A 17,020-nucleotide genomic window follows, 5' to 3' on the forward strand; every position below is an offset into this window, starting at 1 on the left:
CTGGACTGAGGGCCAGATTTATTAGGCAGGGAGGGGAAAGTGATTATCATCCTATGAACACATTGGACTTTCAGTCCAATGATCTTTGCGGATACTACAGAGAAAACCTCCAGTATCCCCTATACATCCGGAACCCAAGTCTTTCCAGGGTAGACCAAACTGCAGGGCTGCTTGAGAAGAGCAGAGACACCTGATCAGCCAGGACTGGAAAGATTAACCAGGAACTCAGTGAAATAACACTTTCAGTTCCCAGACAAAAGCAACACAAGGAACACTTTTCCTCCAGCTGGTTTCACTGAGTCAATAAGGAGACTAAAGCAATTATCAGAGGAAGTTTGGAAAGCCTCTATTCTATATAAAACAGATGTAGGTATCCAAAACTTTTTCATTAAATTGTCAGATTCATCTTTATTTGCTGTCTAGTGATACTGTCACTTGGGTACTTGTCATCTCTCTCTTAACAGCATCTGTGAAGGCAGCAGCCATGTCTTAATTGCCTCTATATGCCCTACAGTGCCTAACAGTGCCTGGCACATTATTGATACTCAGTAGACATCCGATGAATCTAACTGAACGCAAATGGCTGGAGCACCCAGCCTAAAACCCTTTTCAAATAAAGAAACTGGGTCCTAGAGCATAAGAGGAAATGTTCTAAACCCATCTTCTCTGTTGGGTAGGTCAGGAGCCTATGGCCACTGCCCCAAGGCCTGGCTTCCTGGGCTTTACTCAAGCTGGTTGGCAGGAGTACTTCCCCTCCTACAGTCAGTCTGGTCCATTTGAACCCTCCCCTCTCTGTGGTATCTCAACCCCAACCAGCCTGACATTAGTTCCTCTCTCTCTCTCCAGCCCAATCCTGAGATGTGTACACCTAGAGAAGCAGTGCTTCAAAAATTTCTCTATCATCATAGTGAATTGGTGAAGCTTCTGAGGTATTAAGCAATCCATCATAACATTTGTGACCGGTTAACTTTAATTTGTTAAAATAAATCTGCAGTATTTTGCATGTTAGTAATACAGTGCTGGTATTGACAGGAAAAATCATCATCTGCTTACATAGAAACCTTCATTTAGGAGCACACCTTAGGAGGGAAATGGATACACAGTAAAAGGCAAATGCAGGCCAAGCAGCGAGCCCTAGAGCATAACAGGCTGGATGTCAGATTTGAGGATTATCTAATACAACTGTTTAGCTGCCAATCTGATAAAAAGGAAGCTCTCAACCAGGTTACAACCAGAAGGGAAAAACAAACTGCTTTTTCGTAGAGCGGTGGCCGTCGTGCCTTCAGCACTTGGTTGAATCAGTTCATCAGCATCAAGACTCAATTCCAGTTCCAAGACAGGAGAATTTCACCACGCAACCTATTCAGCCCCCCTCTCAGTGGCCCGCTGCCACCCCCATCCTGCCAACTCTCTCCCTCCCAAAGAAGACACGACGTGGCTTTATTATTGCAGACAAGCTTCTTAAGTGAATAAAGAATGCATACAAAATAGCATTTTAACTGAAGTCATACAATGAAGTCTCACTCCTGTTTATTATACAATGAATTGATAAAACAATCATTTCTAGTATATATCTTTTTTCTTTAAGAACTAATACTTTCAGGGTTCTGATGACCACACTCTAGCCTGGGGGTAGGGTCCACACCTGCCCCCACTGAGGACTGCTCTTTAGGCCACTGTGGAGGAAGCCTGGGCTGTCTGAATCATGGGGAATCACAATTGCCAGCCCAGCCAGAGAGAGATGACAAGTCCCAGCAGGCAGAGCCAGAACCGGGTCCTGGGGCTGCATGCCAGGAAATGTGGGCTTCCTCCAAATGTGGCCACTACCTGCCCAGTCCAGGCCTCAGCAGGGCCATGCATGGGCCTTCCCTACATGAGTCCTTCCAGTAGTCCACACATAATGCTCTACATATTAAAAAACAAACCATCTTTGTACTGTGGATAGGAACAGTTGTAACAAAGTCATAGCTACATATTTTTCTCTACATTTTGTTTATTGAGACAAACTAATTAAAAGGCACAAACATAGGGCATGTTTACATGGACATTATAACAAACATATACATTAAAAGTGTAGGAATGTGTTGCCTTCCTGCTAAACAGAAAGTTCCTAAGCTTTTATATATACAAAAGTTGTACAATTTAATGTCCTAAAGTACAAAAGATCATTTATAAAATTATTTTACACTAAGTACTATTTATTTTATTTTTTACTATGTAGTTCAACCCCCTAGAACTGTTTTGTATAATGACACACAGATACCTGTCCCTGATGTAGGAAGTCTGCCTCAGATGCAAGGTATTTTGATGCTTGAACTGACACAGTGGGGTATAAATGGAAGTCATCCAGTTTGATAGTCAGTCCTGCAAACATTCTGCAAGATTAACACAACTAATTTCCATCTCTCTTAACTGCAAGATTAAAATAGGAAAAAAACCAAAAACATATTCCAACTTAAAAAAAAAATCACAGAGTCTTGGTTTTAGTAACTTTTTAAAAAAACACAATGCTTTAAAAACATTAATGTGTGGCATGATGGTGTAAAGAGTATCTGTTTCCCTAGCTTTTGGTTTCTACTTTATGTACATCCTGCTAAGAAATAAAAAGCACATGTCTTAACGTGCACTGTTGGGTTTCTACAGGGAGTGCAGACAGCTGTCTCCCTGAAAACACCACAAAGCTGATACAAGTGTTTTCTCAAAGAAAAGAAAAAAAGTGATGTCCATATTTACAAAGTTGAACAAATCTGCACAATACTTGATTAAGAAACGGAAGGAGAAATTAAAAAAAAGAGACACTCTGCTTGTTCTGAAGGGGCACACTACCTAGTTAGTGGTTAGAATAAAAACTGTATACAATTTAATATAAGACATAAACTCTAGTGAGCGACTAACACATCTTTCCCTGTTGTAACATCAACAGGCTCTGATTGGGAGAGAGAGGGGCATATCACATCCCAGTGCCTCCAGCGTCTTCCAATTTAAAGCAACATATTTTAACTGTTCCAAAGTACTCCTTGGCTCCTGAATAGGAGTCCCATTGGCCTCCGTTTGTTAGGAGTCTGCCTGTCCGCAAGCTTGACTTCTCCTCTGTCAGTTGCGGCCTTTCCTTACCAAAACACAATTTGTATATTTTGGTTGGGATTTTTTTTTTTTAATTTTTTTAAAAAAGTCAACTACAATGCTATATTCCATCAGGATTAATATGCTGAGCAATATTTACATCTCCAAATATCAGGTCACAATCCCTATTATATGTTGAAGTTAGAATGATAAATTATCATATGCTTTGCATATCAGAGCTGGTATCACCTTTCCCATAGGGAATGCTGCCTGAAATTAACATATTCCCAAAGGTAAAATGCATATTCTCTGAAATGCATTTTATTATGACAATGCATGTATTTACTCATAAAAACAATAAACACAGACAATTCTACACTAGCTCTCAATTCGTGGATTTAGAACTTCAGGTTAAAATCAGCCATCCACCTGGTATAGGGAGAAGAGTTCTGCTAGTGTTTAGAATAAAATAATTTCTTGGGATTAGAGACAGTAATGCTGTTTTTTTACTTTGAAATGGGTTTTGCTTTTTTATGACTGGTTCAATTCTGGCATTTCATCTTGCCAGCTACTATCCTGTTTAAGCAATGCTGTCAGCTGAAAGGAATTTCTGATTAAACTAAAGTGGTCCAGTGATAAGTTACACACACCCTACTGTGAACAATCCCAGCCAAATCGGAGAAAAATGCTACTACACTATTATTAACTAATGTAATAAAATCTCCCAATTTCATGGTTTACTTTTTGCTTTAATAAACTAAAAGTAAGTTGCTGGTAAATATTTACTTTAACCCATATTTTGATTTTATAATACTGTTTACCAAGGCGGTGATGTAGGCAAAGCTTGGGGTAAGAAAGGCATGCTCTCTACAGGCCTCATTGCTATATTGAGAGGGGCAGCTAACGTCATAGGTGTGGGCAGGTTCATTGGAGACGTGATCGTGACAGGGTGTGCTATATTCACTGGAGCAGTGACGGGGGTGGGGAGGTTGACTGGGGTAGTGAGTGTTAAAGGGGAGGTCATGGATAATGGACTGGTTATAGTTACAGGGTGCCCTATGTTCATTGGGCTGGTTATGTTAACCGCACTTGAAACATTTACTGGACTTCTCATGCTCATTGCAGCTGCCACTGTGACTGGGTTTGACATAGTCCCAGACGACACAGAGGACGTTATATTGAATGGAGTAGTGAGAGTCACAGGTGTCGTAGCAGCCGTGGAGGTTTGGCACAGGTTAGCAGCTTCTAAAATAAGAAGATAAAAGGGCCTTTAGAATCTCAAAACAGTGAACAAAATTCAGTTTCTGAATCAACTTCTTTTAATTAAAAAGGACAAACATTAATAAATTAAATTACAGTTTTCATCAAGTGGTCAACAGGAAGGGAGGAACCTTCTGAGCACAAGACCAGGGGCCAGGATCCCAGTAGGTGAATTTGATGCTATCCCTCCCACAAAGACTTAGGCATCTTCTTTAGCCTTGGAGCTTCTGGTTTCAACTTTAGATTTACTTACCTACCTCACAGTGATGCTGAGAAGATCAGTTAATTTCTGCAAGGCACTCTGAGGGGCAGAGATATCAAGTAGGGCTAAGTATTCTCACTACCACTTCATGCAGTTCCTCTGAGTTCTAAAGACTTTCGTGGAGGAGCCAACCACTGGCAGGCCAGGCGAAAAGAGCTTGTTTACAAAGAGCTGGGCCGATGGTTACACAATAACAAATAATCAGAAAAACCTTCTCATAACTGTAACTAGCAGAAGAGGTGTATATCCTCAATGCTATGTGCTCCACAGCCTTCTCAGACATGAAGCCACATTCTGTTAAGGTTTTAAAAATCCATAAGTAGGGACTGATACACTATTTTAACATCACCTGTTTATTTCAGTCTTAGGAAAATCATTTTAGTTAAATACTCCGGTTGTTCCTGGTTATGTTTCTTTACCATATTAAAAAAGAAAAAGCTATCCCTCAGTAGGTTCATGTTCTCCTCCCCACTCTTATTTCTTCTCTTTCTGATGTTGACATAATCACTGACTTTATGCCTAGTGTCATTCAACTGCACATCTTACACATAGCACCATCCACACCACAGACGACTATGCAGGCAAGGAGAGCCTTCAGTGAGTTAGGGGATCCTGGTCCTTATTATCCAGCAAAGCCTGGGAAACTCTTAAAGAAAATTTCCCTCAGAGGTGACACCCCCACCCCGCCCCTCAACAAAACTCAGTACCACCTGCTGATGTGTCAGAAAACATCAGTAAGAAGAAAGATGGGTGGGCTGGCCATGACTTGACTGTCAAAGTGGAGAAATGCACTTGAGACTAAAGATGGAGGTCTGCATGCATTCCCACACATGGGTCAAATCACCTCAGGTAGACCCTGGAGGCAATAAGCAGCTCTTCCTTGATCAATATGCTGTAACTTTGGCATACTCCATAATCCACATCAGGGGTTCCCAAATCTGGCTGATGATCAAAATCATTTATGTAGGGAGCTTTTTAAAAAATGGCTTTCCAGCAAATTCAATACTGAGACTTAGATGGAACTGGGAGATGTGTATGTTTAAAAAGCTCCTGAGATGATGATCTGATTGTCATCCAGGTTTGGGAACTTATATTACCTTATATAGGTCTGATATTTAAAAGGGACATTGTTGATTCAAGTTTAGGTTTTCAGGTCAGGAGTCTCCTCTTCCCCAAAATGTGACATTTACTAACATGAACACAGAAGTTTCTAACATCAGTGGTCGTTTCCAGAGAGATTCATGCTACAAATGGGAATACAATAGCATTTTGTTTCATGGAGGTCAGAAGAGCTAAACAACTGAATCTTATTGTGCAAGCAAACTGAATATAATACCAAATAGAAAAGTGCAGAAAGAGAGAAAAAACCCACTCACTTTTGAGGTGATGGTAGCATTGCTAAGGATATTCTTCTCCCATTTTCAATAAAGGAGTTTTTACTCTCACATGCACCACCTCCCTACCTCTCCTCCCACATCTTCTTTTGAATCTAAAGTGTCCTTTTTCCCATAACTTCCACACTTTTACTCTCACTCCTTCTCTACATACTATGCTTTCAACCCACTATGCAATTATCATAGCATATACACATATATACATTTTTCTTCTTCCCCCTCCGATTCTCCACCCCTTCTCCTACCACAAAGCATTTTATCAAAATAATGACAAATCTTCATTTGGAAGATAGGAACAAGCAGCACCTGAGGAATGCTGGAAAGCCTATCTGGACTGCTGCATTCTTTTCCTCCAATGCCAGTAGATGTATGTAAAGGGATGCTATTCCTTTTATCTTTATCCAAGTACAGGATGTTTAGAAGGGTCTGAGGAAGGGAACAGCCACACTATATGAAAGCAAGGGATGGAAGAAACTATACAGCAAAGGAATTACTGAGGAGCCAACACGCAGAGGATTCCTTATGAATTTAAAATAAAACAGTAAGACATGGCAGGGGTGGTGGAGGAAAGAAGGAATTTAGGAATCTGTCCTGTGGCTGGTGATACACTGACAGAATGATTTATTTGAAATGGCTGCAAAATAGTACAGAAGCCAAAGCTACAGTTAGTAAGTTAAAAAGGGGTGTTGAAAACTGATACTCCAACTGATTCTTTATAAGATACATATGAGAGAAAAGCAAACCATTCTCAATTTTAGTAACAATTACAGTAAAGTCCCTAACAACTGTTAAGCTAATGCCAGCCCCAGGGACAGAGAGAACGAGATTAAGGGTGAGACTAAGAGAAAAGACATCAGCATTATAGAGTCTGACACACATAATAAATAATACAATGCAGAAAGAACACTAAACAGCAAACAGCACAGTTGTAAGAAAATAAACTTATGTACACAGAAGGATATTTCATCTACCTCTAAAAGTGGGAATATTTTAGAAAGAAAAATAAGAAGCACATAATGCATGGAGGTTGACATAAAAATGGAACTCTGAGCAGACATAGCAGAGGACAAAATTTGGCTCCAAATTTGTAACAAAAAGTCAATCAAAAGAAAGAACATGACAAGAAGTACTAGGAATTTTTATTTCCTAGTAAAACAATTTATCTGGAAGCCTGGAAGCTTTGTTGCCAATAACTTAACTTTACCAGATACTTCTCAGCATATAGTATATCCATGTTTCCATAAAGCTAGATTCCCTAATCTGTGGCTTCTTTACTTCGATCACTTGGCATACTACACTTGGCATACATCTCTGCCATTTGAGCACTTCATCTTACCTTTCTTTCTTGCTTTGACAGCTTCTTCCCACAGTCTCAGTGTCTCTACCTGCTTCCCTGGCCAGCTCGTCACATGTTGTTGTTGCTGCTGCTGCTGCTGCTGCTGCTGCTGCTGTTGCTTCTGGTTGCTGGTCTCTTCACTCATGCATGCTATTCCAAAGAAAACCAGAAACACTGTATTTACCTTGAAAAACTGCGGCCATTTTTTCAAAATCTTTAGATACTCTGACTCCACATGCCTCTATGATCTTTATCATCTGACTTGATAGTTTTTACTATAGTGCATCCTTTTTGCTGCTTGTGTCTATATTGGTCAAAATAGGTAAATTAATAAAAGAGTGTAGAAAAAGTATAAATTGGGAAAACCAAGATAAAAGAAAAAAGTTCTTTGCTATATCAAAAAGCAGGTGTCTTTTAGAATGGAACTTAGGTATTATTAGCATGGACTAATTAATGCTCATCAAAATATCTAACATACTTGGTTACTTGACCACAACGATGTACTCTAAAAGTGAATTCTTGTAAAGTTGACAAAATATGACATGCTAGATAATAAACCCCACGTACTTACAAAGAAGCAAAAATGGATGAGATTAAAACACATTAAGCGTTCTTTCCCATTCACTTTTGGCCACCTATTTTGAGAATTTGATGTTTTTGCTGCATAAAGTACACACATAACAGAATACAGAATTAGGAAAACACTTTCTTCTGGTGGTTAGGGCGATCTTAAAGAAAAAGCCTGGCTAAACGCAAGTATTGAATTTTATCCAAAGTCCCTGGAACATTCCATCTTCAACTCTAAATTTAAGGTAAACAAAGCATTTAAATCTTCAAATGGATATGATATCCCATTTCCCTACAGATTTGGATTTGAAAAGCCAACTTATTAACACTGCTTTCATCTTTAAGATCATTAAGGACATGTTATTAATACAATCAGGAGACACTGATGCTTGAGAATCTTCCTAACATTAAATAAAAACAATTAAAATTGCCTGGGATAAGATGTAACTTCCTAGCACGGCTTCTGCTGCCACAAGTCTAACACACCAGAGCTTTTTATTCAAACCCCATAGAAGAAGGGACACACTGAAAAACAGCTATGGGGAAATTCTGCTCTTCTAACACGGGTGTTATGGGTAGACAAGCACAGGATTGAAAGCAAAATTAATGGAGAGCTTATCAGTGCTGTTTCTATACATGCATGTGAAGGATACTTCTAACACTAATGCACACTCTCCATTGATGTGTGTTTGCAAACTTCAGTATTAGGGGGAAACATGTAAGATAACACTAAATATAGTCCTGAGAGCATAGTGAAAATATCTTCGATATATTATAAAAAAATCTAGATTTTCATCAATCTGAAATGCAAAAGAAATACAATTTGAAGGGTCACCTACTTTTACTGATGCCTTGTTTACATGTATTACAGTTGATACTTTGGCTCTGCCCATGTGTCTTTAAGTGGCTGGTGATGTATGCTGCGCTCAGGAGCTTCCCACAGATGTTACATGATACCTTGCCTTCGTGGCGCACCATGTGTGTCCGCAGTCTGTCTTTGGTGGCAAAGGCAGCAGTGCACGTCTGCATGAGGGAGGAAAACTTTTTTTAAATATAGACTATCCTGTTCTACCCATTTTAAAGTACGTTATATTCTAGGCCTTACCCTACCCATGTCAGCAAGCAGACTGAGCTGAATTTTAATTGCATGTGTTACCTAGAATCATAATCATCATAAAACACTTGGTGAATTTTAGACCCTTACATTTTGGGGGAAGAAAGAAATATCAACACAGAGTAGTGTCAAGATGTGAGCTTTATAGTCAGTTAAACCTAGATTGAAATCCAGCTCCCCGAGTCACTAAACAGTGTAACATCGAGCAAGCTAGTTAACCTATCTGAATTTGTTTCTTCATCTGGAAAAGGAGAATAATACCTACCTCACAAAATTACTGGTGGACTAAGGGCATGGCCCGAGGCCTCACACATAGCAGACACTCACTCAATGACACTAGCTTCCTTCCTCCAATTGGATTTTTCTTAGAACTCATATCATTTACTTAATAAAATCAGTCAATAACAAATTTAACTGAAAGGAGCACAAAAAGACTTCCAGCAACAAACCAGAATTATTGATGCTTAAAACATTCATTTGATTTAGCAAGATTCTTTGTCACATCTTACGTCGAATAAAATCATTAACATGAACAGATTTTCAAACAACTAGAAAATGCTCCAATTTGGCAATAGCAGACAAAAATCCACTAAGTGATAACATTTGGGAGAAAATTCATATTTTCTTCTATTACAGTTAAAACAACCTCAATCATCAACCTAGAAACTAATTTAAAGCACTTTATTCACTTCAAATACACAATGACCTTTGCAAGACTATAAATTTTATTTCTTGTAACAATAAATACTGTTGCTCAAGGAAAGGGAAATGTAGCTTAACAAAAACAACACATTTACATCTTTAAATGATCTTGCCTCACAGAAACAGAAGCTGTCATTTATATTTTATAAAACTAGAATTCAAATGGACCGCATTTACTCAAGTCAGTGATTTTAAGACTATTCAAGAACAGTGAGATTTGATTGGCTCAGACCTTCTGGATAATGTGCATTAAGTGCTACACTAAGGATAAGTCATTTTAACTCTTACTTGGCATTTGAAGGGTCTTTCTGTTGAATGGACATGTTTTACGTGACAGCTTAAGTGGTCAGGCCTGTGAAAGAGAGAGTTTCAACAGAGTATGTAATGGAACACACATAGAGAAATGCTACTTACTGTGATGTTTACATGCTTGGCAGATTTGGGTGGGGGGCATTTTAAAGAAAGCTACCAGAATCAGCAATTCCCCGCCACCCCCCACGCCGTGCAAGCCTTCTTACCTCTCTTACCATAAACAAAAGTCTTAGTCCTTTACCTGTTAATTTTCTCTCCTAATCAACATCAAATCATATGAGATCTTGATTCTTTACAATCACAAAATACCCAAAGTTTTAGTTCTAACACTTGCCAGAAACAGCTACTACAATATTAACTTTAAAAGCCTTTAAAAATGAAAATTAGTGAAATGTTAGTCACCAGAAGAAAATGGAAAAACGTTCTTCTAAAAGTTTTAAGAGTATTCAAGGTCATCTCAACTTCTAGGAAATACGTTTCTTTGATTTGAGCAAACAGTGAACCTCATGTCTAGTCACCTAACTGGACTGGAAACTGGTGGTTTTGCAATGATAAGAAGTATTGATGTGCCAAATGAAGACCCGAGTCCACCCAGGCACTTCTTAAATGAAATAAGAAGTTAATCACTAAGTCACCACTTGTCAACCACACCAAACTGAAATTAGACCTGGAGGTGTAATACTTTATTGCCAATCTCCTCTAATAACACAGGCCTGCCCACAACTATTCTCACATAAACCTTCTAGATCATACAGAGACAAAACTGAAGTTCACTGATACCATAGTGAAAAAAAGCAAAGCAAAATGCAGTACCTCGAGAAGCCTTTCCCACAAACACTGCAAGTATACGGTTTGGTGATGCCTCCTTCATGAGACCTCACATGGTAAGTCATCCGGTCCTTCCTCTTGAAGCGCTGATTACAAATAGGACACTCAAAGGGCTTTTCGTCGGAATGGGAGAGCTTGTGCCGATTGAGGTGGTACACATCTCGGAAGGCCTTCCCACACATCTCACAAGCATGATTCTTCTTGACAGGCTTACTGGGTTTCTTGACAGACTGGGTCACGGGCATAGCTGTGGTGCTGGCACTGCTACTGGGGTTGGTGCCAGAGGAGGATGTAGTGACTGTTGACAAGATGCCTGCAATGGTTGAGACCAACGAAGTTCGGCTGCTGTCCCCAGCGATGGTGGAGATAAGGGGAACCACCGTGGTGGGGGTTTTCTTTGGCCGGGACACCAACTTGATCCCTGTGTGGCAGGACTCGTGGCGCCTCAGGTGATAGCTGTCCCTGAAAGCTTTACTGCAGTAAGTGCACACAAACGAAGTTTTGGGTTTTTCTTTTTTAATCCCAATGGCATCCTTTAATGTTTCTGGTGCAGCCTGAGGTTTCTGAGTTATTGGTATTGGAAGCAATGGTTTCTGATCAGGGGGCTCCACAGCAGAGCTCAGGAGGGGCAGCAAGCTGTTGGTGGGTGCCTGCTGTTGGTGATGGGAGGCTTCATGGGCCTAAAACCAAACATTTATACTTCAGAAACTCAGCCTCTCACAATGACCTTCAAAATTCAACATGCTCCAGACAATAGAGACCAGAAGAAACAATCAAAGAGCCTGTAAGCTACTCTCTGCAGCAGAGATCCAGCAAACACCTAGTTACTCTCAGAGCTCCCAATACAAAGCGTTTGTGCAGACACAAAACTTTTGCAACTAAGTTGCTGACAGTGATCTTGCTTTCAAACAGCTGACTAAACTACACACCACCCTGGTTCATAAGGGACATATCAGCTAATGAAATCAGTTTGCGTTAGTCTGCCAGCACAGAAACCAAGTTTAAATAACTTGTCAAAAGAATTACACTCCTGACAAGTATTTAACAGTACCTTACTGCAGCAACACACAAACCACACACTCATACACATACACATATATGCATGTAATCATCTATTTGTCTATCTTATCTAGGAAAAGAAAGGCACTATGTCTCTCCCTTTCCATCACAAAACTCTTAGTGACTGTTGCTAAGTGACAAAAGGAATCTAGTTCTCTGCATACATATGCTATTTGTTAAGTTTACTTTTAAAATTTTCACTTAACTCTACTAAAAGATTTGGTTGGAATGAAAGCTGCTATTAATCAACCTGGACAGCATCTGTGAAGGTAGCCCACAGCAAAACACCTGTCAGTTGTTTCTCAGTTTGTTTAATCTTATACTAGAAGTCTGCATCCTTCAGCAATACTAGTTGCTCGAACCCTAAACTCTCAAAGACAGACCAATAAGAAAAAACAAACTATAAATAATTAAAATTCCTTTCATTTTCATCTTCTTCCAGCAGTTGTAGGTTTTCATTAAAGCATTAGACATTTGCTGTTATAACGTGCTTCTCCACTCCAAAACCAGGGGCTGGACACTGTCTGGAAATTTTCTTTAGCTGCACTGAAACCAAACTTTCATCGTGGATCAGGTTCTCGGTATTTATGAGTAGTTACTCTTGGTTTTGATTCTTTCAAAATACTCCATACCTCCAACCAATAAACATTTAGGAAACGATGGGAAAAATTCCTGAAATAGTTCTTCCTAATATGTTGTACTTTACCAACATTATTTCTGAAACTCTTGACAGCGAGCCCAAGCCCCTATGCTTGAGTTCTGTAATCCTAAAAGGATACACGCACTCGGAGGTAAAAGTTCCAAACATTTTAAATACACAACGTCCTAAGAGGGGCCCATCCCATCATCTTAGACACTCTAGACACTTATTTACCCTTCTCACTCTATAATCAAGTCTTATAGTTAACTTGATTAAGGAGACAAAACCAAGGAGACAGACACACACAGTCACACAGAGCTCCTCCTCTGATGGATGAGAACATCTACCACGCATTGCTGCATGTTTACTTGATGGCAGCACAACAGCTAAGCCTGGAACCAGAACCAGTCTCCCCCAAATCATTAGCAAGCGTGGTATTCAGAGTTACTAGTTTCAACGTAATCATGTTGACTGAATCTTCCTTTGAATCCTGGAAGTACTCACAGAAATTGTATGATTACTTCTGAGTATCTTTCTGGACTTAGTGAACATACTGAATTACAGTCCACTTTTTAATTTAATTTATGGAGCTCCTGTAAATGTCAGTGTCTACATAGGTGGCATTCGCAGAAACTTTATAGAATTTAGACTCTAATCTTACCCCCTTTCCAACCTGGTTGTAGGATACCCAAGTTTCCATACAGTATACAAACGGTTAATAGCTGAAGATAGCTCAAGATATACAATTTCAAAGGCTAACAGATCAGATAATAGGGAATGCAAATCTTCTGGACAAAGTTCAGACTTCTAGTGTTTAGAGGCATTTTTTCAATTCCAAACAACCATTAGTTCGATGGAGTACTAAAAGCACTTACTGCCATTTTACCAATTCAGATGTCTGTGGCAACATAAAGTATTTTTACAGCATTGCTGAAGCTCACTCTCACAGGAGGGTCACACCAGGTCCCTGCTTCTTGGGTGAAAGGCTGTAGAATGCCTCGACCACTACGGGAATCACTCTCTGAGGATTCCTAGGATCCCCACACTTCTACATGAAGCCTTCTAAGAGGGGAACTGGCTTTCCCCAACTTGTTCTCTAGGGGAGAGACAGAGTAAAATAACAACCATGGCCTGCCTTTGGTTAAGTGTTTAAAAAAATATATATAACTTCTGGGTAAACTTTTATTTGACTAGCATCATCAAATCAAAGTTTTAATTTTATCTCCCGTCTGATTCAACTAACCCTGCCCAAGCTTTCCTTTTGCTGGAGCTGGCAAAAAATGAAACAAAAATGTTATTTCATCACCCACGGTGGTAGAATATGGCACCATGAAATCTTCCAGCGCCACAGGGTAAAAGATTTTGTACTGAAACAAATTAGCATCAGTGAGTCATATCTTGAATGTCCTGTTAGAAGAATCATCCATCAAACATTTTAACAGGTATGGCTTTCACTTTCCACCAGCTTATCTGGAAAGCAAGCAGGTATTAAACTGTTTTAAAATGTAAATTCAATAGGATGCTCCAGGAAACAAACAAGAGAGTTTAACTCTCCATTTCCCCAGTAAAAATTACTTAAAACTAGAACTGAGTAAGTCTATTCATACCTTTCCATAGAAAAGACTGAAACATTCTCTTTACCCATTCAACTGTTCTCGGCTCTAAATTATAAGTTTTCCAACAATTTTCACTGCACACATTGCCAAGCCCAGGATCAAATATTAGCTTTCACACTTCTCCATCAGGTGGAAAAAAGATTTTAATAGCTGAAAAAAATTAAATAATATAAAATCTAATTAAAAAGTTGATCAATAAATGCTTGGCATTTGATTTATCCAGGAAAAGAATAATAAATAGTATTCCAAAAGATTTTTCAACTATCTTTCCAAAAATTAGTTGTGGGTTTTCCTTTTGCATAAAGAATTCTCGTTTTTTTCAACGTCCGTTAAGTTTATAGATAGCAAATTTAACATGGTAAGTTTAAATCATTCATCATGTAAAAATCACTTCAGTGTTCCATTAATCCCATATTTTAAAAGGACCATTTGAAAGATTTTCCCAGAGAAGGCATTTGCCACCTTTACACCAACCTGGATGCCGGCTAGTTATATATCACTTCTTTTTCAATGCATTTTTAAGGTGACATCACATTATCAAGCTCAACAAAGCACGATAAAACAATATCAGATCAGAATGAGAAAAGGGGGAAGTTCCTGAGCTCTACAGTTCTGAGTATGTTCAATTTTAAGAAGCCTGAATATATTTCAACAACTACGTAGAAATCAAACTACTCACATTTGAAAGAATATAGTCTTAAAACAATAAACCAGCTCTACACAATAGGTAACGTGTGAGTTATCCAATCCCCTATATTAACTCCCGTGGGATGGGTCCAGTGGCTGGGAGGATTTTTTGAAAATTCTGCATCCCGTTCTGGTTAGTTCCAACAGATCTCAAGCACCCAAGCTATGCGTTTGGGATTTCACGAAGTTATTCCAAGAAGGAAAATAACTCGGAGAGGCGGGAAGAAGGCACTGAAAGCGACGAGATTCCTAACCTCCTCGGGTTCAGAAGTTTCCCCGTGAGCTCATCACTACCGCCCGCTAAGTGCTTCGTTTGCAAATAGAAACGAAGCAGGAAAAAAATAAGTTCCAGCCTAGGTCTCCAAATAGGGGGTCCCCCACCTAAAGTGGGCGGGCAAGAGGACTGCCAATGTATCGACTGCAGTCACTTTCAGGTTTCTTGCAAAAAGTGAAGACCAACACCCCAACGAATGACTCATCTGGGGGCTTTGTAAGCGGACTTTGTTTGCTCTCTCCACTTTCCGTCTCCCCCACTTGGCTGGAGGAAACGTTCGAGGTGGCACGAGAGAGAAAAGCGCTCGGGAGAAGGTCGGGCCTCCTGGAGTCCCGGCCCCCGCCGCTCCCCCCGCCCCGGCCCGGCCCGGCTGGGGGATTCCCCGGGCTGAATGGGACGGCGGGAGAGCTGGACAGAGGGACAGGGTGTCAGCTGCCAAGGCTCGGCAGAGGCTTGGGAAAGACAAAATGCAAATCCAGTGAAAAAGTTTGGGGAGAGGATACACACAACACCCCCCAACTGGGTAAACACGAGAGGGGACGGCGGGAAGGGGGAGTGGCGGGGAACCCAGGGATACCCGCTATTCGCGGGGGGGGGGGGGGGTCAGAAAGTCAACACACACGCACAAAAACAGGAGAGGGAGGTGAAAAGGAGGGAGAGCGAGCGAAAGACGGATGAAGTGGGGGGGACTCAGAGGGGAACCCGGGGACCCCCTCACCCCACGGTGCGGGCCCGAGCCCGGCACGCCGTGGCCGAGCGGCCCGCGCTATCCAGCGGCCCGGCGCCCTCCTTTCTCTGGGCCGCGGGTGGTGACAGCGACCGGCCTCCTCCCTTCCCCTTCAGGGCGGGAGGGAAGGGTGTGTGCGTGTGCGTGTGCGAGCTAGGGGGGGCCCGGGGTTCACCCCGAGGCCTGCTTTCTCCCCCGCACCCCGTGAGGCCGCCTCCTTTCACCTCAGCAGCCCCGCTCCGCCGGGGCGGGCGGGCGGAAAAACAAAGGGGGATTAAGGCCGGGCCGGAGAGCGGAGCCGGGAGGGAGGGGAGGAGGAGCGCCGCCCGCCCGCCAGCCCGGGGCCCGGCCCCCCTGTCCCCCCCGTGCCCCCCCGGGGGGGCCCCCAGTACCTGGAACAGGAACGCGGTCCAGTTGGCCTCCATGGCTGCGGCGGCCGACCCCCCTCCTCCCCACTCCCCCCGCTCGGGGAGCCTCCTCAGCCGGAGGAGGCGACAACAAAGCGGCGGCGGCGGCGGCGGCGGCAGCGGCAGCGGCGGCTCCTCAACATGGCAGCGCCGAGCGCGGCCACTTCCGGTAACCTCCGGGACGCACCACCGCCGCGGCGAGCGCGGGCGGGGGGGGAGCCCCGACCCGGCCGCCGCCGCCCCCAGCTGCCCGGACCCCTTGTGTGCGTCCCCGCTGCCGGCTCGCCGCCTCGGAGCTCAGCCAGCGCCTGCCGGCGGTGGGGTCAGGGCCCCCGCGGGGGGGCTGGGGTGGGGCCGGGGGCGGGGATGGGGCGCGGCGTCCCCCCCCGCGGGGGTGTGTGGTGCTGCGGTCCGTGGCTCAGGCAGCTGGAGCAGGGGGAGCTCAGGAGAGAAGATGGAGGACGCCAGGGTCTGGCGCTGGCTCGCTGGGCACGGCCGGGCTGTCTCCCGTGATTCAGACACCGTGCCCAGCAGCGTCGCGTCCCTATCAGACCGTCAACGGAAGGCACAGGCCACGGCGGTCACCTGGCTCTTCAGTCCCTTATGCGCAGCACAGCTCCGACCTCCAAATTGGGGGAAGCCCCTTCTACTTGGAGTGTCTGTCCCTTCTGGTACTTCATCCCAGCTAAACCTTCCGCACTCTCGCTGTGATATGCATCTAGCTCTGAGTTAGCCTTCCAACTCAAGCAGGGAATCCCACTGGGGTGCAGCC

General features: G+C 42.5%; 1 protein-coding gene across 7 annotated transcripts; it reads right to left on the reverse strand.

The window, feature by feature from the left end:
* Positions 1-947: 947 nt before the first annotated feature.
* VEZF1 (vascular endothelial zinc finger 1) lies at positions 948-16,584 on the reverse strand. Of its 7 annotated transcripts, XM_070562250.1 has the most exons (8): positions 16,234-16,391; positions 14,179-14,303; positions 13,413-13,633; positions 10,824-11,518; positions 9,987-10,050; positions 8,722-8,905; positions 7,316-7,465; positions 948-4,308 (listed from the first exon to the last, which is right to left on the reverse strand). In XM_070562250.1, exons 3-8 carry the CDS (start codon positions 13,416-13,418, stop codon positions 3,881-3,883), a joined length of 1,527 nt encoding a protein of 508 aa, XP_070418351.1. In that variant the 5' UTR covers positions 13,419-13,633; positions 14,179-14,303; positions 16,234-16,391; the 3' UTR covers positions 948-3,880. The 7 variants fall into 7 exon arrangements, with proteins under 7 accessions (XP_070418351.1, XP_070418349.1, XP_070418350.1 ...); XM_070562248.1 differs by having other exon boundaries at positions 13,413-14,303; positions 16,234-16,386; XM_070562249.1 differs by lacking the exons at positions 14,179-14,303; positions 16,234-16,391 and adding an exon at positions 15,833-16,202.
* Between the last annotated feature and the right edge of the window lie 436 nt (positions 16,585-17,020).

Source organism: Equus przewalskii, chromosome 10 (genome assembly GCF_037783145.1).
Source record: "Equus przewalskii isolate Varuska chromosome 10, EquPr2, whole genome shotgun sequence".
NCBI classification, from domain to species: Eukaryota; Metazoa; Chordata; class Mammalia; order Perissodactyla; family Equidae; genus Equus; species Equus przewalskii.

Coding starts and splice junctions, on each gene's coding strand:
- VEZF1 (XM_070562244.1), bottom strand. CDS start 16,266: ATGGAGGCCAACTGGACCGCGTTCCTGTTCCAG. Junction 11,519..16,233: donor GGACCGCGTTCCTGTTCCAG/GTACTGGGGGCC, acceptor GTTTGGTTTTAG/GCCCATGAAGCCTCCCATCA. Junction 8,924..9,986: donor AAAGACCCTTCAAATGCCAA/GTAAGAGTTAAA, acceptor ATTTAAAAAAAG/TTTTCCTCCCTCATGCAGAC.